Source organism: Hypomesus nipponensis, chromosome 17, assembly GCF_054491055.1.
Source record: "Hypomesus nipponensis isolate SF chromosome 17, ASM5449105v1, whole genome shotgun sequence".
In the NCBI taxonomy this organism is placed as follows: domain Eukaryota; kingdom Metazoa; phylum Chordata; class Actinopteri; order Osmeriformes; family Osmeridae; genus Hypomesus; species Hypomesus nipponensis.
This window is the reverse complement of record NC_140377.1, coordinates 16669570-16692940: the sequence shown is the minus strand read 5'-3', so window position 1 is coordinate 16692940 and position 23371 is coordinate 16669570. Positions and strand designations below refer to the sequence as shown.

The window sequence follows — 23371 nt, the reverse complement described above, 5'->3', positions numbered from 1 at the left end:
AGAAGAGGTGCTCTATATGATCAATTCAATTTGAATGGAAGTTTGGACAAGACGCAATTCATGTTGGTGGGATTGTTCATTTCGTCCATGTAATCCACATCATTCACTGTGTTACAACATCCAATCAAGAACAAAGCAAAGGCGTTCAATCCCTTCCTGTTTTCTGGTTTTATCTGAGGCCATTCCATTGCTTTCTTGATATAAGCTGTGGCGATGGTCAATTTATCTCCGTAGTGACAATCAAGCAACGTTCTACCTTCCTCATAAGCTCTGTCAGGTCTCATGTGCTCACAGTTGCGAATGAGATCAAGTGCTCTGCACTTGTGAACTGTTCGAGGTAATACAACCAATCTTGATGGCTGTCTGTCTTACTGTCAATGGCATGCTCGAAAGCCTTTGTGAATGATTTGTAAGTCAGAGGATCTCCTGATCTCCAAACGTTGGTATGTCTTGGTGAGGCAATTGAGACAAACTCTGCTGTTTGATGAGCATCTCAGTGACTTCATTCTGACGCTGTAGCACTTCAAACAGGCTGCCTGTAGAAGGACCGGTGTGACAATGACATTCAGGGAGTGGAGTATTGCTGTCTGTGACAAGCCTTGATGATGGCTCTCTTCTATCTGAAGCACCAACTTGAACAGATGGCTTTGGAATGAAAGTAATAGAGGGCTTACCAGCTCCACAACTCACATAATCATCAACACTGCCAAGGTTTTCTTTCCTACATATCAGCGTTTCAGCTCTAGATCTTGTAGTTGGCTTAATGAAATCATCCACTGACTCATGAACATCTTCAAATTCTTCATACACCTTTAATTTGGCATCTGAAACGGCAAACTTGATTTCAATTTACAATTGTTCCTTCCTTAACTTCAAGCGAGTTTCTTCCTGCTCTATTGCTTCTCTCTTTTTCATTGCTGCGGCTCTTGCCAACAACGCTTCTCGTTCTGCTTTATTTCTCAGCTTTGCAGAACTAGTGCTTGAAGTACGACTCACTACAGAATTAGCCTTGGATACACTATCATGTGGACTAACATCCTGAGGGTCTTTCATGACTTTTGCAATCCAATTATTTACTTTTTCAATAAATCTCTTGAATTCAGAATATCTATACACAAAAGTGTCTTGATCCACTTTGTTATCCTCTTCATCTATCAATTCACACAATTCTTCATTAATGCGATCATACTCTCCAAAGTATCTTTCAAGCATCAGTAATGCTTCACCTTTAATGAATTTAATATTGTGTTAATTTTCCATAAATTGTTCCAAATCATTTTTCTGTTTGGTTAACTGTGCCAAATTTCCCTTGCGTTCGCATGTCAGCCTTTTAATTTTCTCTTCTACAGCCTTTCCTGTGGGATTTGGCGCCCTCTTGTGCTCGACACGCATAGCTCCGCTTTTAGCTGCCATTTCATTTAACTTAAGAAATCTTCACACACAAACTGTGACAATTCCTCGAATTATCCACAGCTTCTTACTCTTCTAATACATTCACAGACACTTGTGAAAAGAGTTACTGGATGTGTAGGACTTGAATTAAAGATCGATGACTTTCTGAACAGAATATTGACTGGGTATCTAGAGTTAATCTTACTTTTAGACGATGCGCTAGCGGGTTAGCGTTAGCATCGCCAGGAGGCTAATACAGTCAAAAGAAAATGTCAGACCTGTTCCTGGGAAAGCTTTACTCCGCCGACGGTTGGCATTGATGTCTAATTTTCTTAATGAATTAATCTCCGATTCCATTTTCAGCGTCTCAGTCTTATTGCTTCGCTAGCAACTAGTTTAGCACAACTGCTCTTCGCTAGCTCTTCAGTAGCGTAGCCCAGTGGAATGCCTCAGTGTCGTTGGTGCACTCGGCTTCACGAGCGAAGTCTTTTGACTTGACCGAAGTATTTTGACTTGAGCAAAGTCTTTTTACTTGGATGTGGGTGAAGCCTAGCTTAGCCCATTAGCTTAGAACCTCAAAGTTCTTTCTTACTCAACACCAAAGTTCAGAAACAAAAGTCTGTAATCCGAAATTCTTCTTTTGAAAGTTTACTTGATGATTTAAGTAATACAATATAAAATTCAGGATAATACTTTTCTAACAAGTTAACTGACATTAGTGTAGGTCAGGGGTCCCCAAACTACGGCCCGCGGGCCGAATACGGCCCGCCAACGCATTTGGACCGGCCCTCTGAACAATGCCAGTAAAAAAAAAAAAAAAAATGAAAAAAAGATATATATAAATACAAAAATTAAGTAGATGTTTTGATTTCAATAGCAATGAATATGAAAAAAGTTATTTACAATATTAATAATGCTCTTTTAATAGGGTGTATAAATCCTTTGATATGTATGAATGTACGGTGCATAACATAGTAATACACTAATCTAGCATAATAACTATATTTAAAATCATAATAAAATCTCCACAATAATACTGGTAGTTACTCCAGCACAAGTTATTTTCTGTTCCGACCCGGCCCCTCATTAAAGAAAGGAAAATGATCTGTAGCCTGGTCCTAACCAGACCCTCGTACATTTCATTTGTACAAAGGGTCTGGGATAGCCTGGCTGCCAGCCCAACTTCTCCCCGCCCACAAAAAAATTTGGTCGGGAAGTTGGGTCTGGAGGGGCTAGTATTGGGGAACAACTACAGAAAACCAGAATCTGGGCGTACCAATGAAATTGCCAGGGCAGGCTTTATACGATGATGGACAGATGATCAACAGTAACGTAATCACCCACATCACAAAAGAGCGCTTAAGTTGAATTTGTTTTGAACAAACAACATATTACGTTGCTCGTTGGTTGTAGGTCTATCCAATTGAGCGAAGAGGCATTTGTTTTCCAGGCTCGTTAGAAACACGCCCCGTAGTCAAAGCGCAACGGAGAGTTCTCAGACTCATATTCTGACTAGAATTATGAGTATGACAACGTCAGGCTAGGTCTGGGATCTCTCCATTGACAAACGTTAACTTCCTTGAAGGCGGGTCCTATGTTGAAGTTTAAAACTATTGGCCCAGAGCCACTCTGATTTGCCATAACCAATCGCAAGCGTTCGCCTTAGCCAACTCCTTCACCACAACTGTAACGGAGCTAGCTGCCGTAGCTGGAAAATCAAAATGTTCTCAAACCCCGTGGGGAGGAGGGCCACAACATCATGGCCACCAACAAAACTCAGCAAAGAATGTTCTTGCTCCGGCTTTAACCTATGGATATTCGGCAGCGTTGCCACAACCGCAGAATAGTTTTGCTTGCATCTTTCTCCGCCGCCATTACTGAACTACTCAAACTAGTGCACAACATTAACGTCATCGTATCAAACATGGACCAATTAAAATCGAGATATTACTGGACATTTGCGCAGCTGACGTCATTACACCAGCTAAGCGTAATCCCCGCGAAATTCAAAGTAAAAATGACGGCAGCAGTATCTTCCCATATCGTACAACTAAGACATTTTTCAAAGCTCGATTTTAATGGTAAAAATTAGTTGCTAGCAAGAAGGAGGCCTATGCCAACCTTGCCTGATCTACACCAGTAAAAGGGACCAAAAATTGTCCGCTCGTTTCAAAGGGACTGGTATTACAAAAATATTGGCTATGTGGATGTGCTAGCGAGGAAAGAGCGGCGGATGGATTTTATCTACAATAATCTACCGATTGGTGAGTCAGAAACTATTTTGGGTTTAATTTTGAATTGGTTGAATTAATGCCGACTGCAAGCCATTTGCCTTCATCTTCAATTGAGCAGTGTGTGTTCTCATTGTTGCTGACTGACAAACATAATTGGCCGCTGTGCAATAATTAAGGATAAAGATGGTTGCATTCTGATGCTGGACATTGGTGTGTGTGCATGCGTGCGTGCGTGTGCAAGAGAGAGAGATTACGATATGTCATGTCATGAGAGTAAGATATGTCATCCTGATTGGACATTTCTTGATATCAACCGTGCATGTGTGCCGCGCTTGTGCGTACTGTTTTGACGTTGCCTATTAGCCTAAACAATAAATTAGGTAATCTGGCTTTCATAACTCAGTGCCTGCCCTCTTACTGACATCACCGCACGTCACTGACAGAAGTCCAAGTCCAACCAGAAACATTGGGTAGGCTATCATGAGCTTCAAACTTGTTTAAATAAATAACTTCAGGCCCTATGTATGGCTGTGGGAACTAGGAGGGTGCTGCACGAGAATTTGCTGTGTCCTGACAGCACGAGAATTTAAAATGATATGACTTTAAAGCACCCCTGCGGAATAGCCCCGCAGTAGCAGACTGGCCATCGGGAACACCGGGAAAGGAATAACGATGGAAAACGAGGATAAGGAACGTAAGGGTTGGGCTGAAAAATAAAGAGAAAAAACACATGACTTTCACTAGACAAGGTTTTACCAATTAAAAACAGCCATTTTTATTTTACACAAGGCTCAAAAAACTATTTTGCGCTCAAATAAAGGCCAAAAAAGTTGTCCTTTAAGTATCGAATTCCCAAACTAGCATCACATCAAACACAGATTATGCATGCATTAGCAGGCAGCTGTGGTGGCATATGCCTATAGCTATACGGGGGCCGGTTCTGGTGGGCTGGTTGGGATAAAAGTCCAGGGCCTTTTTTTACTCCAAGTCCCTGCCGCCCTGCAACATTAAGCCACCCCCTGATAAAATTTGTTCCTGAGGCTGTGCATTTATGTTGTTAATAAATAGGCTAACAATAAATGTTGTACCACCAAGTTTAGTTTTTCACTGTAGAAATCTAAAATTCCATAATGATTTGCCAATGCAAGAGAGTACAGGCACCTTTTTTTCTCCCCTTCAAGCACTGCCCAGACCTACTACTGAAGCGAAATCCAAATTGAGCGGAAGTATGTAGGAGGGCAGAGCCAGGCTAAATTATCTGGCCCTCGCAGACAAAAGTTTGGGGACCCCTGGTGTGGGTAAAAAGATTGTGTTGCTCCAAGGTCCAATAGCTTCTGACTGCTTTGCGGTGTTTCTTGTTCTTTCATATCAATCAAACAGCAAATCAAATTACGTTATTCTTAGCGTCACTGGTAAACTATCAATATTTTTCATTTCTACATTTCATAAACACTATTCAATCTTAAATTCTCAATTTACAATTATTATTCAAAACTATTATTTCCACAGAAATGGCTTCAACACACACTATCATTTTTTTTTAATCTTATAAGATTTTCAAACTGTGAGAGACCACAAACATGAGGACAAAAAATCCTCCTACAGTTTTTTGCTCCTACAGTGTGTGGTCACTCTTAACACAACTCACACCAAAGGAACATCTGATAAAATCTGTGGAACCATCAAGATAATCAGGACATATGTTACCTAGGATTGTCAGAAGGGCCGAAATCGGCCCGATTATCCTGTGGTGTGTCCCCAGCATTAGTCCATCCGCATCTTTAGATGGTATTTTGGGCCAATTGGATTTGTTTTTCTCTAAATGCCCTTTGCATCACGAATGGCGGCCGTACCTTTGGTTCAGTTTTCCCAGGCGTCTCTATATGTCTCTTCATCATTTCTAAAGAAAGTCCCTTCAAGGCATTTTCGAGCTGGGCCGGTCACACACCTTTTAAGATAGTATAGTTTATCTGCTTGTGAGATGCCATTTTGTTCAATAAGTGACCTGAAAGTGGATTTCCATTCAATAAACTTTATCGGCTCACCACTTAATGTTGTTGGTTCTGGTGTGGGGAGTCTGTTTATTCAAACGCTGTCCTGTACAGCTTGTGTAAGTTGTATGACACTAGGGGAAGATGTCGGTGTAATCTTTCTGCGTGTGCGCACTGGGCTCACCTGCTCACCTTTGACTGTGCATCGCCTAACTGTGATAACTTTCTGTTATAGGCACGAGCTGCTTCCACATCCTTCTCAGCCTTTAAGCGTTCCAGCTCTGATGTTTGAATTGCCATATGTTTCTTGTGCTCCTCTTCTAGAGCTTTGATCTTTTCCTTTTGTCGTTGTTCTTCTTGTATGATCTTGTACTCCGCTTCTCTTGCTGCAAGTTCGGCTGCTGCGTCAGCTCGTTTTGAAGCGAGGAGTGAAGATGAAGAATGATGGCTGTGATTTGATGCTGCAGTTGAGCCATATATGGACTGGGCGTAATCATGCTGTAATAGTCCACGTAAACGATTTCTTACACACTCTGCATCAAAATCATCTATACCACTTAACCTTTCCAGAATGATTTTCATAATGTCCTGTGTCACTGCTAAACATGCATCAGTTTTTCTTCTTATGTCAGAGGAAGGTGCCATGTGACTTCTCACATCATTATAAAGTTTTAACAGATCATTTCTCCTTTGTTCTAGTACGTCTGCAAGATCTGCCATTTCCCTTTCTGGAATGTCCAACTTTAGCCTTTCTCTTATTTCACGCACTTGCACTTTCCATTGTTCATATAGAGTTAATAGCCTTTTTACCTTTTACTTCTTTCTGATAAGTTACAATTTTTTCAGTTGGTGCTTTGACTCTTTCAGAACGTCTTGATATTACTAATGTGCTATGGACTTTGTTTAGCAATTTACTTAATATTATTCTTGTGATTGCATCCTTTATGTCTTGTCTATTCTCACTTTTGTTTGGAAGCAAGTCTTTTAAGAAATGTAATTCTTCTTGCAAACTTGTAATCTGATCCTCAATATCCATTACATTTTCAGCTTCTAAATCCTCCATTTTGACTTTATTTGACTTACACATTCAACTGTTGTATTCTCGGACAAGCTTCTGCCATTTGCTGGACGTTGCGGGTATTGCTGTGAAACCTTGAGCCCTCGTGGTGCAGCAAAACGGCGGGGGTCAAGCTCTTACTGTAGCATTCAATCGAACTGAGAAGGCCAGAACTCATGGTTAAACAAACTTTTATTCCTTCCATCCGTGTCATTCAACCAACGTAAGAGCTAGACAAGAACAAATACACCGTAATTACCATTTAGTACATTTTCTCTGTATTTCTAGCTAGATCTTACATTAGCCAACCACATTAGAATACATTCCATACATTAGCATAACTGTATTACCATACATTCCATACATACACATTTCAAATTGCTCAAAATACATTCATTTATATCACAAACCTTGTTCCCCTGTTGATTGTAGCTAGACATTTAAGAATTTGTGAACCTTTTACAATAATTTATGCTTTCTACCATTAGCCGTCACTTTCTTAACCTTTCTTCTTTTCTTCTCTTCTTCTCCACGCAAACGTTTGTATAGCATTACTTCAGCTCAAAACAGGAAGTTATCACAATAAAAGCAGAGAAACCATGTATATGAGCCATATACTATGTATATGAGCAAATCTTACCTTTACAGGCAGTTCTCCCTATATTAGACATTCTCTGATAAAACTCAGAACAAAGCTTATCTAACTAAGCTAATGCCCTTAACTTTGTAGCTTTCAGCTTGCCGTGGTGCATTCTGGGTACCGAGAGCATTGTCGCTACAATACCAAGCAGTGCACGATATATAGCAGTATAGGAGATCTTACAGAATTGTGTAACATTGTGGATAGTATGTCTAGAAATAAAGCCAAGTCACTCATTTAGTGGCAAAATCCATTGTTACGTCTACAAAATTATTTTAGATATAGTATAAGTTTAGCTAGCTTGCAAGTCCTGAGGATAGCCTACTGTAGCAGACCTTTCTATGTTCAACGGAAAAGGTAACACAGGAATGTATTTATTGTATTCTGGATTGTGGATAGAAAAACTTGACGATCATCTTCCACATCTGTATCCTGACCATACTTTGTCAACAGTTGAATGACACTTTCTCTGTACACTATTCCAAATATTTGCCCCCCAATGTACATATTTTATTAGATTACAAAACAAGGAAATAGATGTGCATCCCCCCAAAAATCTACATAATTTGTCAAAAACAATTCATTCAAGTTTGTCATTTTACAATTTACTTCAATGTTCTTCTTTCTCTGTCAAATTTTAGGTCTCAGACCTTGTAAAGCAATATGACAGGGAGGAGATTACCGTTTGGGCAACAGAGAACTCCAGCATCATGAAGAATTGCTGTGCAATAGTATGTGGCCATAAAGGCCGATTTATACTTCTCCAACTCCATTACGGACAGACGCACGGACAGATTGGTTGAATTTATACTACTCCGACGGCTCTGCGTGCTGAAAGCAATTCACTGCGAGAACAGTAGATAGCGCTGCACTGCGATGCTAGCTAGGTTATCGAAAAGTCAGAGCAAATTTACAAATGAGCCGTTTCATCAATAAAATAAGCAAATTTGTAAAAACGTACAACAATGGCGGTCAAAGGATTCTTGTTGGTCATGGCAACCCCGCCTCCGCCCCTGACTCAAGCAGTTCTTAATACGGACCAATCACAGCCAAGGGGTATCCGTAAAATGACGGACGGATAGTCAGGAAAATCAGGAGGAGCACGCAGAGCTCTGCGAGGGGCTCGGAGAGGGAGTTCCTTGACGGAGAGGGCGTTCCCTGTGTGCGTGTCCTTAAAAACGCAGAAGTATAAATCGGCCTTAAGTGGGGCAACATATCGCCCAGAACAAATCATGAATTGTGTTCAAAAGAAATAAGAAACTAACCCGAAGAATATTAATCCTCAGGGTCTGGTAAAATGGTGCTGCTGTCGGGCAAGGTCATTTCTAAATTTTACAGATTTTGAAATTGCAGATTATAAACTTTACAATACATTGAAATCTGAAAATAGTTGAAGATATGCCTACTTAAATGTTGGTACACCTGTAATCCATTAACTGAGATTCTAAACCTTTTCATGCCTTCATACAGGGTGTGATTGTTATTGGGTTTATTTATGGAAAGGGCTCTTGACTGGAACTTTAAACAATAGCAGATAAAAACCAAAGATGCTAATCAAACACCTCCCTACGTAATTAATGAAGTAATGAAGAAAACTTAAAGTACCTCTGAATTATTCTGTACCACAACATGGCCTAGTTTAAGTACCTAGACTAACGGTATATGCAGAATAACTGTTGATCTCATTTGTATTTACAGTTAGAAGAAGTAACTTAAACATTAGCTACTGTGTAGCAACTAGACCTACAAGTAAAGTTGATATCACCAGTTTTATTGCACTCCCTCCTGCAATTGGTTATCTCTTTTTTGGACATAACAGTCAAGTTATAATATATTTTTTTAATTTCTTGAATTGACCACTTCACCAAACTTCTTGAGTTTATTTTTGTGGCAATTTTAACGAATCCTACATTTGCTAATTAGTTATCTGTGGATCAAAATTACTTTTTAGTTTATGCTTTCTTTTGTTGTATTCCTGTAGAAGCACAACATTTTCCTCCTCTGACCAATTTCGTTTTCTTGCCTTTTCATAAAAATGTTTTCGTAGGTCAAACTATAAGCTAACTATAAGCTACAGCTTACAAGCTCTAGCTTTTGTAAGGTGATGCACTAGCGATACCACTGAACAAACATGGTCTCTGTTGAAACTGTCAAATTTTACTGCTGTGAAATGACGTTCAATGTAGTAAATCCCTTAACGTTTGTCCTTAGCTTAGGAAACCATTTAAGGGATTCTGTGCAAAACCCTTACGTAAATCCCTTAGCCAAGGAGAAATGTATGTAAGTGTCATAATTAAGGAAATAACTTCAGGTGTTTTGTGCAACTGGCCCCAGGCTCCCACAACTCGTCTGGAAGCTTAGCTAAGCTAGCAACAAATTTAGTATTTAGTGATCCTAAACATGTTGTATATTATATTGAGTGACTTCTCAACACTTAAACTTTTGTAATGTGCAAGAAAAGGAAAACTGTAAAAAGGACATTTAAAACATTGGCTTGTTGCGGAAAATGCTAAATGTCGACAACAGCACTTGTTTTACCAGACCCTGTCACACATTGCTCAAATTAATTAGTCAGTACTTTTTAATCCCGCTAACCTTTCTTATGTCCTTTTCCATTGTTTATCATTCTATTCTTCCCACTGTTTACTTACTTAAGCACTAAATGTTTGTTGTTTTTTGTACATTATTTCTTAAACTCAATAAATCTAAATATTTTTTTCCGAATCCACCATTGCCCCTTAAATGTTTTCTTATTTTTCTTTTCACTCTCTTTCCCTTTGCTATATCTTCCTTTTTTTCCCTTCTAGAACACCAACATGCCATACAGCTTCAGTATTAGTCGAGGCATGCAACTTCTCCTCCTTTTCTACAGTGGCCTACTACCCTTTGTACCACTAGGAGAAAGCTTCCTGCAGTTTTACCTGCCCCGTATCATCAACAGGTTTGTGTTTGTCTGTGTGTGGTGTCATTAGGATTCCTCCGTCAGAAGGAAGCCTATTGGTATTGTTAGGGGGAGGTAGGAGGAAACCTATTGTAATTACGGTTTCTCCATCAGGAGGAAACCTATTGTAATTGATGACTTTATTGGGTGCCAAGCAGCAAAGCTGCAAATCCACCAACTACATGTCTACCTTTTCTTATTGGGGCCAAGCAGAGAAGCTGCAAAGCCACCAATTGCAGGGCACTATACTGCGACCGAAATGGTCGCATTTGGGACATTTTGAAATGCCATTGCGACCGTAATTTAATAATGGGTCGCAAATGTCGGGCTAGTAATCAGAAGGTTGCCGGATCGATTCCCTGCCGTGTCAAATTACGTTGTGTCCTTGGGAAAGGCACTTCACCCTACCCTCCCTGTACTTACTGTAAGTCGCTCTGGATAAGAGCGTCTGCTAAATGACTAAATGTAAATGTATCACTGATTATTTGTGTGCTTATGTTAGGTTTTAGGCAATCTGCTATGATTTGTTATGAGCATTCATTAAAACACTAATGTGTATTTTAAGAATACGCTTTATAACATGCTCTGAGCTTTCAACACATCAAGTTGGCTTAGCCCGGCGACTCCCCCCCGCCCCCTCCCAGAATGGTGTAGCCTAACGTTGATAAAAAAAAAAAATGTAAAACTCTCGTTAAGATGCACGCATCAATCCCATATATACTCAAATCTGTTAAAATTGAACGGACAATTGACTCCTTTTTTAAGAAGCGACGTTCAAGTGTAACCAAACCATCACTTGATGTCGATTTGCCATGTCAAATGGAGCCAGTGAATGAGAATGATGAGTCTGAGAAGGATTTGTCAGGGAAAACAAACATGGGAAAAACGATACGGATATATGAATTTTGACACCAGTGGCTCGAATAATACCAGTGGTCATAGGTACCATCACCAGCGTATAAGTAGTAGCTTATTGACAAACATTTTTGCCGGCGCAACGTGTAACAGCTTATTGAAAAGTCGAATGTTTTCTTAACGCTTCACATTCCTTACTACATAAAATGTGGTTGTCATTACAGTTCACTTAAGTCTTCTAAATTAAATAAACCTCATAAGGTCTGCAAAAAAGTATTATTGCCAGGCAGTACTTGTTTCAAAGTAGGCCTGGTATTTCCATGGCAATACTGACGGCGGCGGCAGTGCCAGTGGTTAAGGTACCAAGACGGAGCACTGTAAATTCTGTTGGCCTTCAATTGCTGGACTTTCCAAATTTGTAACAGCGTCAAAACAATTCAAACACAAAACATTGAAGCTTCAATTACAGTATGAAGCACGTGTAGAGACAGGTAGGGCCTACATACCCCGTAACGCAGCAGCACTCCAGACTGTATTTCGGTGTTATTTTTCCTTAAGAGTTCAGGAGTCTGCCCATTTATGCCAACCATGGCATGTTAAAATCTAAAATAAATTCATTATGCACTTCATAATGTAGGCCCACTGTATTTTCTATTGCAATAAATCTATCCCAATCAATGTTAAAGGTCCCATGACATGAATATTTCACTTTAGGGTTAGCCTAACCCTAACCCAGAAATTGTGTAAACCAAGCCCTTGGTATTCTTCTCCGCTTTTGAGAAAATGAAAGCTCAAATGCTCCGATTTGAAAATGTTCCTCTTATGTCGTCATAAGAGGAAAGGTTACCTCCCCTTTCTCTGCTTTGACGCACAGATAATTTAGCCCGCCTATGAGAAAATGAGCTACGACCGTGCGAGCCTGATATTTTTTTTTACTCGAGAGACATCATGGATTGCAAACTACCGAAGCATGACAGTTAGCCCCGCCTCTCTCCTCCTCAGCATTTAAAGCTACAGACACAGAAATGGCACGTCCCCAAGGAAAGCTCATTGTGGGACTGCTCGTAGTGGCTGTAATTCTGCACCACGGCTGAATTTCAGGAAATAGACTTCAGATACAGTATTAGGGGACCACTAAGGCCTTTATAAAAGCATTCAAAAACAGCATGCAATTGGACCTTTAAAGAAAACAAGAAGGCATGTGGTTTGAAAGATGGCAAGTAGTCAAAGTGCACATCTGTATGCAATACAGGTTCATTATTATTCATTATTATCTAGAGCGGCTTACTATAAATAATCTGTGCGACGAAATATTGTTTTGTGCCAGTAACTGAAAAAGTTAGTAGTGCAAGTGCCACCAGTGTAAAAGGTTAGTGTAGAGCCGTGTTTCTAACTTTTTAGTACGGTTCCTCCGGTAGGAGAGAACCAATTTTTTTGTTAGTATTCTTATTATTATATTTGTCTGTGAAATGGCTCAATAGATTTTTTCAAATTTGGCCCAATGATACAACAGGTCACTCACTATTCCCTGACTGCTAATGGTCCACATATGCCCATAGGTGGCACTATAAGCCATACCCAAAGTCTATGTGATTTCCCCAGCGCCCCATTACTCCAAAATGCCTGAAAATTGGTATACATGGCTTTTTTCTCATGGGGAACAAAAAGGACCCATAAGGTCCACCATGATAGATTTTGCTGTACTGTCCAAATTTGATACAACCTTCAAAACCATTCTCCTCATGAACACTAAATGGCTGAAAGGGGTGTATTTATGTAATTGTCCACATTGCCTCAATATCTTTGTGTCAATAAATCAAATATAATTTTTACTGTTTTTTTTAAACCTAATTGGGTTCAAGGTGATGTCACTCTGAAGTACCATAAACAATTCAGCTTGGTATGTCAAAATATGATTGAATTAGAGTTGGTTAAACTTCGGCCAAATCTAATAATGCTTGCCACAGGAGAAACAGCTTACTTTTTTATACAGTAACTGACCACAGTAATGCCCAACACTGAGATAAGCTCAATGGTCAATGGTGTACTGCAAAATGCAAGGTCATAGGTTCAAATCCAGCCACAGCCTTTAGGCCTGGCATAATTCAGATTTTTTGTTTAGTTGACCAGGATGACTTCATTCTGAAGAACCATACGCAATTTCACCTTGATATGTCAAAAGATGAGGGGATTCCCCGCCATTTTGAATTTGAAGGAAAAACTTTTTTTCGCTACTCCCCCTACAATTGTTGTCAAATCTTCTTCAAAATTGCCAGATCTTCAGACAATGCCTCACAAAAGTGGATGGATCTTTCAAATTCAGCAACTGATCCGACAAAAGGAAGTGAGGTCATATTTGAGCCAATCTTTGATGCATTGACTCCAAACTTGGTGTATGGACTAGGGCTGCACGATTATGGCCAAAATGGTAATCACAATTATTTTGATCAATATTGAGATTACGATTAATTATCACGATTATTTGTTGATTTTAACCTAATCAAATTTTATGGTCACAATGCATTGTACCTGCATAATGGATGGGCTCTACATTAAGGCTTGTCCGCTTGTCCGGGACAAGTGGATTTTTTTGTAGGGCAAGTGGAAGAGAAATTGACTTGCCCCACTGGACAAGTTAAAACTCACACAAAATAAAATGCCACGTTACTTCATGTTATGTTCCACTCATTACTTTATTTTACCGATTTTATTTGACCGAATTCTGCATTAGCAAAACACAGATCTGTGTTCGCTCGAGTGGCTTAGTCCCAAGATCTCTACAGACCTTGCAGCTAATTTAATGCTCAACAATTGAACGGGGGCTTATTGCTTGAAAGAGAAATTATTTACTGTGTCGTCTCAGTTACACTAGGGCTTTGGAAAACTGTGCCTAGCTCAAGTAGGCTAATGGCTAGTAGAACATAACATTTCAGAATAATTTCAGTAAATCAAGCAGCGCTGCAAGACCCAGTTAAATGTTATACAGCTAGCAAACTAACGTTAGCTAGCATCGCTAACGACATTGGCTAACTAAACTTCGGTCTATCCTCTGTATTTGCAAGCTATCTAAATTTATACTGTATCTAAAATAAGGCTTTAGGGATTAGTAAAGGCAGGTCACAGGTAGTTTTTTTGTTTTCTTTGTTAAGATAGCAGCCTTATGACCGACTGCTATCTGTTGCAGAATTTTCCTCACATTACTCTTGTCTGTAACCGTCTACATCTAGAAACTGAGCTGCATGGTGCAGGGAACAACTCTAACTGGCTCATGGAGGCACGTGATCAGACTTTAGGTGTATTCGACTCCATGCAGCACCGCAGCCGGCTGCAGCCTGCAGATTGGAGAAAGAGTTGACCATAGCCCAATACATAAAATGACAAATTTGCCGACTTAAGGAGACGTTTATAACTCCTCCCCGACAGCAAGCGGCAACTCTCGCTGGTCGTTTCATGCAGCCACAGCCGATGTCAAACGCACCTATTGGTTTACGGAACGCTAGATTGGCTTTGCAAAAAAAAAAACTTTTAAACGGAGCGTTCTATGAACGGAATGACGCATTTTAAATATCGCTCGATCACGCATATTTGATTGTGGGAAGCCGAAATCGAGATCGTGATTAAAATTCGATTAATTGTGCGGCCCTAGTATGGACTTAGGACCCTGTTTTTAAGAGGTCCGAAAATGTGTCATTTTTGATCTAGGGGGCGCTACAATAGGCAAAATTGTGTTTTTACCAATAACTGTTGATTTGTTTGTCTTATTTAAGTGATTCCTTTGTCTCGTGATATCTTAGGAGATCCCGTGTCTGACACATGTCGACTTGTGATACCAGCCGAATTGATGTGGCCGCCATTTTGAATGAATGAATTTAACATTTTTTTCTCCTATTAAGTTTGTCCATTTCTCACCAAATTTGGCACAGATTATCTTTAGACCAAGCCTCACAAAATATATCACGGTTTTTTATTTACTAAACCGTTTGTCCGGTACAGCCAATCAAAGTTGTCAACCAAGCCACCATAAAAGAAGACAATCAAAGTCGGCAAAACAGGAAGTGAGATCATATCTCAGGAAATATTTGCCGAATTGACATCAAACTTGGTACAGGTGCTCAAGAGGTCCAAAAAAGGTTGTGTCATCTAACCTCTAGGGGGCGATCCCGAGTCTGACACATGTTAACTTGTGACACCAGCCAAATTTTGAATGAATTAATAAAACCTTTTTCCCCTACACGTCCTACAAAATTTATCAAATATTCACAAAATTTGGCACAAATGATCTTCACACCACAATCATCTTGACATGTCAAAATTGACTTGGGCCAAATCTGACAACCGCTTGCCACAGAACAAACTGCTTATTATTAGGGGCCAAGCAGCAGCGAAGCTGCAAAGCTTCAGACCATGCCGACAAAAAGTTATCAAAATTGTATTGATGAGTCAAACCGTTCACGAATGACGGACAAACGATTTTGACAAAGAGGACGCCAAAGCGGACATGAGGCCTTGACTCTGTGACGGTTTACCGTATGGAGTCGAAACTTTGGAAATGTCATCACAAGCATGTAATCTAATCATTTTCTTACCACAATAACCTTGCGATGTCAAAATATGACTGAATTACAGCTGTTTATACTTGGATCAAATCTGAGAAAGCTCGCCACGGGAGAAACGGCTTCCTTTTTTTAATAATGTAACCGAACACAGCATTTTCCAGCAGCGAGAATAGCTCACTGGGATAAGACAGGCTGCTTTGGAATGCAAGGTCGTAGAATCGAATCCAGCCACACAGCATGTCGTGACACTGGATTATCTGTTTGGCGAAGCCAGGTATGCCACAGTAGCTGTCTCGCAGTATAATCATAATGGTAACGATAACGTTTCATTGTCAGGGGATTTATAGTCAAGAAGAAGCAGAGTTATTGTGCTTTATAGATATAACGCTGCTACATGTAGCCAGCGCATTTTGTCTTAAAATGACATGAATGTTTTTTATGAAAAGTTTTGCCTTGCTGCTTTAGCGACTGAATTTCCATATCGAATGATGCTTGGCCCCTTTGATTGCTGCTTGCAGCTATATTTAGGGGCCAAGCAGCAAAGCTGCGAGGCACCTGTTGTAATTGTTAGTTTTTCTATTATTGGTGGCCAAGCCGCGAAGCCACATAAGTGATTCTACCTTTTCTTATTATTATTATTACCTATTGTTATTGTTAGTTTTATTATTATTATTATTAGGATTCCTCCGTAAGGAGGAAACCTATTGTTGGTGGCCAAGCCGCAAAGCGGCGAAGCCACTTAAGTGTTTCTACCTTTTCTTTACTATTATTGGGTGTGCTTTGCCTTCGGCAAGGGCACAACCATTGTTATCTCACATATATATTATTATTATTATTTCTTTATGCCCCCCTAAAACTTTGTTAATATTTGGACTACATAGACAACCTAGGTGTCAAACGTTTCGTCTTGGTAGCCATTGAGTTGCTTGTATTGGGATTTACGTTCTGTTGCACGGTTTAAGTAGAAATTACGTTTTTGTGGCGAAAAGTGAAGCTAACGGTGGCTAACTTGCTAGCCACAGTCACTGACGCCACTAACGTCACGAAAACTTGCGTGACTATCTCTAGCAGAACATTAGTTTAGCAGCTTGTTTACTTCTGGGAGATGGCCATTGCATTGGCTAGGCTAACTGCTTTACTGCAAGGCAACTGCAGAAACGCCACAAGCAAAGAGGCCTGGGTGATAACTATTTGCTCATTTTACTTCGTGATATGACACACTATTGTGATGAGTAATGTACAATATAAGGTAATATTATTAAGGAAGTACATCTACTTTCGGAAACAGTAGTCTACTATTTCACTGAAGCATTAGCATCATGACATTAGCCTCTGTTGCCCAGGCAACACATACTAGAGCGGTCTATGATGCATCTGTTTTCAATCGTTTGAATAAACATTCCTCACAAATACATTTTCGTTGTAGGATTTATTATAACATTAAATTACAAGTAAACGATGTGCGGGTGAAATTATCATTACCTGTGGTTTCAAACCAGTGTACAGTAGCTCACTGCAACGCTGTAGCCTAGTCTAGTAGCTAACAAAAACATACAGGCACAGCCGTTTACAGGAAGTCAAACGGCGGCTCATAATCGACACTAGCCTTACTTAAAAAGTCTTTCAATAGGTGAAACTATCTGACTAGTGACTTCTAACCTAAACTCCATTGCCACAGTCTAAACTTGTCAATCTGTTCATGAAAATAATGCATTTCAACCTAAACCGTACAACGGAACGTTAAATCGAATTCAACCAACGCAATCGCTACCGAGACGAAGTACTCGGTAGTACTGTACTGTAGCTAGTAGTACTACAATTTACCAGGGCAGCTTCTCCACACAGGGCTATTTTGCGTTTTTACTGACAATGATCGCTACCACTGAGCTTTTTGAATGAGGGACGTTTATGGGGGCATATTTTTCAGTTAGCAGATGGTACTGTTTGAATCGCGATCCAATCTGAGATAGCTATATGCCCGGTAACGTCGTTGTTACAATAAGCTTCAAAGGGGGTTCTTTATTAAGGAATGAATGCAACATGAGTAGGCTAAATGCCTGACAATATCACAAGAAGGGAAAAACTTAAAATTATGTTTAAATCATAGAGATTAGGTCCAGTTTTACACTGGTCTGCCAAATGTATTTGTTTTGATTCAACTATGAGGCTGCTCCCTCTTGCAGGGGAAATGAGAAGACAACTATTTCATTCTACTATTCACTCTCAATATTTTGAGTTGTAAATGAGCAGAAAAAAATATGCTTTTAAATCTATTTAATCTTTATAGATAATAAGTAGGCTATGCATTTTTTATATAAAATATAGCCTACAGAAATATCAGTTGTAAAAATGTCATTAAAAAACGGACCCCTGTGCAACCGACAACCGGCAAGCAAGCACACCCTACAATTTCCCCAGAAATTGTACCCTCTCTAATTAGGATTCCTCCGTAAGGAGGAAACCTATTGTTATTGGTGGTTTTATTATTAGGATTCCTCCGTAAGGAGGAAACCTATTGTTATTGGTGGTTTTATTATTTGTAATTCTTGTACCATGGGAGTCAATGGCAGCCCCTAGACCCCATCGACAACTTTTTGTGAAATTTGGCACACTCATTAAGGACAGTTTCTTCTATACCTACACCAAGTTTCATGTCTCCCATTAGACCACTCTAGCGCCACCAATGGGTCAAAGTTGGACTTGTGTTTACACACGCAACTTTTGAACCGTATGACTCATTTTCAAAAATGAGGTACCATTGGATTCCCTGGATCAAGCCGAGTTCAACGCACACCATGGCGTTAATTTCCGGTTATATAGATTTCCCGCCATTTCCGGTTTTATCAAAAACCTTTGAAAGCCTACTCCTCCTACAATTTTTGTCATATCTTCTTCAAAATCACCAGAGATGATCTTCAGACCAAGCCTCACAAAAGTTATCAAAGGAATTTTGATCCTCATAACCGTCTGTCCGGTACAGCCAATCAAATTCATCAGAAAAGCCGCAAAACAGGATGTGAAGTCATGTCTCAGCAAATCTTTGAGATATCAACACTAAACTTGGTAGATCGGAGGAAGACACTACAACATGTTACCATGTGCAAAGGCAAATTCATATCTCAAAAAATGATTGATATAAAGCAAATTGAACTTATCGCTAACGCTAAAATTATGCTTTACACATCAGCCATTCAAAAACTGATACTCTGATTCAATCACAAGTTCATATGAAAACTCTTGAGAATGTTCATAACACAAATCTGTGAAAAAGTTGACTGTAAGATGAAAGGTCGATTTTTGGTGAATATTTGAAACATGCTTGCTTGGCTAATTTCTAGGCAAATTTCCAATGAATGTCTCCCTTGCTCCTCCCCGCGCGTGCTCCAAAATCTCACACACACTCAGCCTTCCCTTGACACACGCGCGGCCAAGACGCACACGCAACATTTCAGGAGAGTGTGGGCTGACCAAGCCCCCACTCATTCCTTGGTCTTTAGCAAAGGCCCATGTGGCTCTTGATGGTATTGCATTTCCGATTTTGTATGCAATGGTAAAAAGGTCTCAAATCCTGAAACATTGATAGTGTAGGCCGAGAAACACTTTAACAAAAGCCCATGTGGATCTTGTTGGTATTGCATTTCCGATTTTGTATGCAATGGTAAAAAGTTATAAAAATCCTGAAACATTGATAGTATAGACCAAGAGTAACTACCACACCACAAATGGCCCACCATTACCCATAGGTGGCGCTACAGGCCACGCCAAAAAGCACAAATATACAAGGCTTTCTGGAATGGATAGGCTCACCAAGCCCCCTCCCTTCACTTATTGGCTTGAAAAAAAGGCCCATGTGGCTCTTGATGGTATTGCATTTCCGATTTTGTATGCAATGGTAAAAAGGTCTCAAAATCCTGAAACATAGATAGTATAGGCAAAGAAACACTTTAACAAAAAGCCCATGTGGATCTTGTTGGTATTGCTTTTCCGATTTTGTATACAATGGTAAAAAGTTATAAAAATCCTGAAACATTGATAGTATAGACCAAGAGTAACTACCACACCACAAATGGCCCACTATTACCCATAGGTCTTCCCTTGACACACGCGCGGGCTTGGCAAGACGCACACGCAACATTTCAGGAGAGTGTTCCTTGGTCTTTTGCAAAGGCCATGTGGATCTTGATGGTATTGCATTTCAGATTTTGTTTGCCATGGTAAAAAGTTCTCCAAATCCTGAAACATTGATAGTAAAGGCCAAGAGTAACAACAACACTTTAACAAAAGCCCATGTGGATCTTGTTGGTATTGCATTTCCGATTTTGTATGCAATGGTAAAAAGTTAAAAACATCCTGAAACATTGATAGTATAGGCCAAGAGTAACTACCACACCACAAATGGCCCACCATTACCAATAGGTGTCGCTACAGGCCACGCCCTAAAGCACAAAGCACTTCACTTCTTGTGAAGATTAAAGCGCTTCACTTCTTGGCTTGAAATAAAGGCCCTTGTGGATCTTGATGTTATTGCATTTCAGATTTGGTATCCCATTGGAAATTCTGCAGCATTGATTTTTCTATACAGTTAAAATTTGTCAAGAATATACATTTTTCAATGGTTCGCAATGCTTTACACGTAAGCCAGTCAAACAAGTTCATATGAAGACTCTTGAGAATGTTTAGTACACAAATCTGAGAAAAAGTTGACTCTAAGATGAAAGGTCGATTTTTGGTGAATCTTTGAAACATGCATGCTTGGCTAATTTCTAGGGAAATTTACAATGAAATGTGTCCCCTGCTCCTCCCCGCGCATGCTCCAAATTCTCAGACACTCATTCTTCCCTTGACACGCGCGGGCTTGGCAAGACACACACGCAACATATCAGGACTGTGTGGGCTGACCAAGCCCCCACTCATTCCTTGAATATCAGCATAGGCCCTTGAGGACCTTGGTGTCATTGCATTTCCTACTTTGTATGCAATAGTAAAAAGGTCTCCAAATCCTGACACATTGACAGGACAGGCCAAGAGTAACTACCACACTTTACCCAAAGCCCATGTGGATCCTGTTGGTATTGCATTTCCGATTTTATATGCAATGGTAAAAAGTTTTTAAAATCCTGAAACATTAATAGTATAGGCCAAGAGTAACTACCACACCACAAATGGCCCACCATTACCCATAGGTGGCGCTACAGGCCACGCCTTAATGCATAAAGATACAAGGCTTTCTGGAATGGATAAGCTCACCAAGCCCCCTTCCTTCACTTACTGGCTTGAAATAAAGGCCCTTGTGGATCTTGATGGTATTGCATTTCAGATTTGGTATGCCATTGGTAATTCTGCAGCATACATTTTTCTATACAGTTACAATTTGTCAAAAATAAACATTTTTCAATGGTTCGCAGTGTTTGGAGGAATCCGCCATTACTGCTTGCAGTTATATTTAGGATTCCTCCGTAAGGAGGAAACCTATTGTTATTGGTGGTTTTATTATTTGTAATTCTTGTACCATGGGAGTCAATGGCAGCCCCTAGACCCCATCGACAACTTTTTGTGAAATTTGGCACACTCATTAAGGACAGTTTCTTCTATACCTACACCAAGTTTCATGTCTCCCATTAGACCACTCTAGCGCCACCAATGGGTCAAAGTTGGACTTGTGTTTACACACGCAACTTTTGAACCGTATGACTCATTTTCAAAAATGAGGTACCATTGGATTCCCTGGATCAAGCCGAGTTCAACGCACACCATGGCGTTAATTTCCGGTTATATAGATTTCCCGCCATTTCCGGTTTTATCAAAAACCTTTGAAAGCCTACTCCTCCTACAATTTTTGTCATATCTTCTTCAAAATCACCAGAGATGATCTTCAGACCAAGCCTCACAAAAGTTATCAAAGGAATTTTGATCCTCATAACCGTCTGTCCGGTACAGCCAATCAAATTCATCAGAAAAGCCGCAAAACAGGATGTGAAGTCATGTCTCAGCAAATCTTTGAGATATCAACACTAAACTTGGTAGATCGGAGGAAGACACTACAACATGTTACCATGTGCAAAGGCAAATTCATATCTCAAAAAATGATTGATATAAAGCAAATTGAACTTATCGCTAACGCTAAAATTATGCTTTACACATCAGCCATTCAAAAACTGATACTCTGATTCAATCACAAGTTCATATGAAAACTCTTGAGAATGTTCATAACACAAATCTGTGAAAAAGTTGACTGTAAGATGAAAGGTCGATTTTTGGTGAATATTTGAAACATGCTTGCTTGGCTAATTTCTAGGCAAATTTCCAATGAATGTCTCCCTTGCTCCTCCCCGCGCGTGCTCCAAAATCTCACACACACTCAGCCTTCCCTTGACACACGCGCGGCCAAGACGCACACGCAACATTTCAGGAGAGTGTGGGCTGACCAAGCCCCCACTCATTCCTTGGTCTTTAGCAAAGGCCCATGTGGCTCTTGATGGTATTGCATTTCCGATTTTGTATGCAATGGTAAAAAGGTCTCAAATCCTGAAACATTGATAGTGTAGGCCGAGAAACACTTTAACAAAAGCCCATGTGGATCTTGTTGGTATTGCATTTCCGATTTTGTATGCAATGGTAAAAAGTTATAAAAATCCTGAAACATTGATAGTATAGACCAAGAGTAACTACCACACCACAAATGGCCCACCATTACCCATAGGTGGCGCTACAGGCCACGCCAAAAAGCACAAATATACAAGGCTTTCTGGAATGGATAGGCTCACCAAGCCCCCTCCCTTCACTTATTGGCTTGAAAAAAAGGCCCATGTGGCTCTTGATGGTATTGCATTTCCGATTTTGTATGCAATGGTAAAAAGGTCTCAAAATCCTGAAACATAGATAGTATAGGCAAAGAAACACTTTAACAAAAAGCCCATGTGGATCTTGTTGGTATTGCTTTTCCGATTTTGTATACAATGGTAAAAAGTTATAAAAATCCTGAAACATTGATAGTATAGACCAAGAGTAACTACCACACCACAAATGGCCCACTATTACCCATAGGTCTTCCCTTGACACACGCGCGGGCTTGGCAAGACGCACACGCAACATTTCAGGAGAGTGTTCCTTGGTCTTTTGCAAAGGCCATGTGGATCTTGATGGTATTGCATTTCAGATTTTGTTTGCCATGGTAAAAAGTTATCCAAATCCTGAAACATTGATAGTAAAGGCCAAGAGTAACAACAACACTTTAACAAAAGCCCATGTGGATCTTGTTGGTATTGCATTTCCGATTTTGTATGCAATGGTAAAAAGTTAAAAACATCCTGAAACATTGATAGTATAGGCCAAGAGTAACTACCACACCACAAATGGCCCACCATTACCAATAGGTGTCGCTACAGGCCACGCCCTAAAGCACAAAGCACTTCACTTCTTGTGAAGATTAAAGCGCTTCACTTCTTGGCTTGAAATAAAGGCCCTTGTGGATGTTGATGTTATTGCATTTCAGATTTGGTATCCCATTGGAAATTCTGCAGCATTGATTTTTCTATACAGTTACAATTTGTCAAGAATATACATTTTTCAATGGTTCGCAATGCTTTACACGTAAGCCAGTCAAACAAGTTCATATGAAGACTCTTGAGAATGTTTAGTACACAAATCTGAGAAAAAGTTGACTCTAAGATGAAAGGTCGATTTTTGGTGAATCTTTGAAACATGC

At 39.9% G+C, this 23371-nt stretch overlaps 1 protein-coding gene across 1 annotated transcript in view; it reads left to right on the top strand.

The window, feature by feature from the left end:
- The window catches only part of gdpd3a (glycerophosphodiester phosphodiesterase domain containing 3a), a 49465-nt gene that overhangs the window by 18634 nt on the left and 7460 nt on the right, over nucleotides 1–23371 (top strand). Inside the window, exons 7-8 of the mRNA XM_084678179.1 lie at nucleotides 7956–8045; nucleotides 10122–10255. Coding sequence (XP_084534305.1) covers nucleotides 7956–8045; nucleotides 10122–10255 — 224 coding nt within the window. The remainder of the gene's footprint in view (nucleotides 1–7955; nucleotides 8046–10121; nucleotides 10256–23371) is intronic.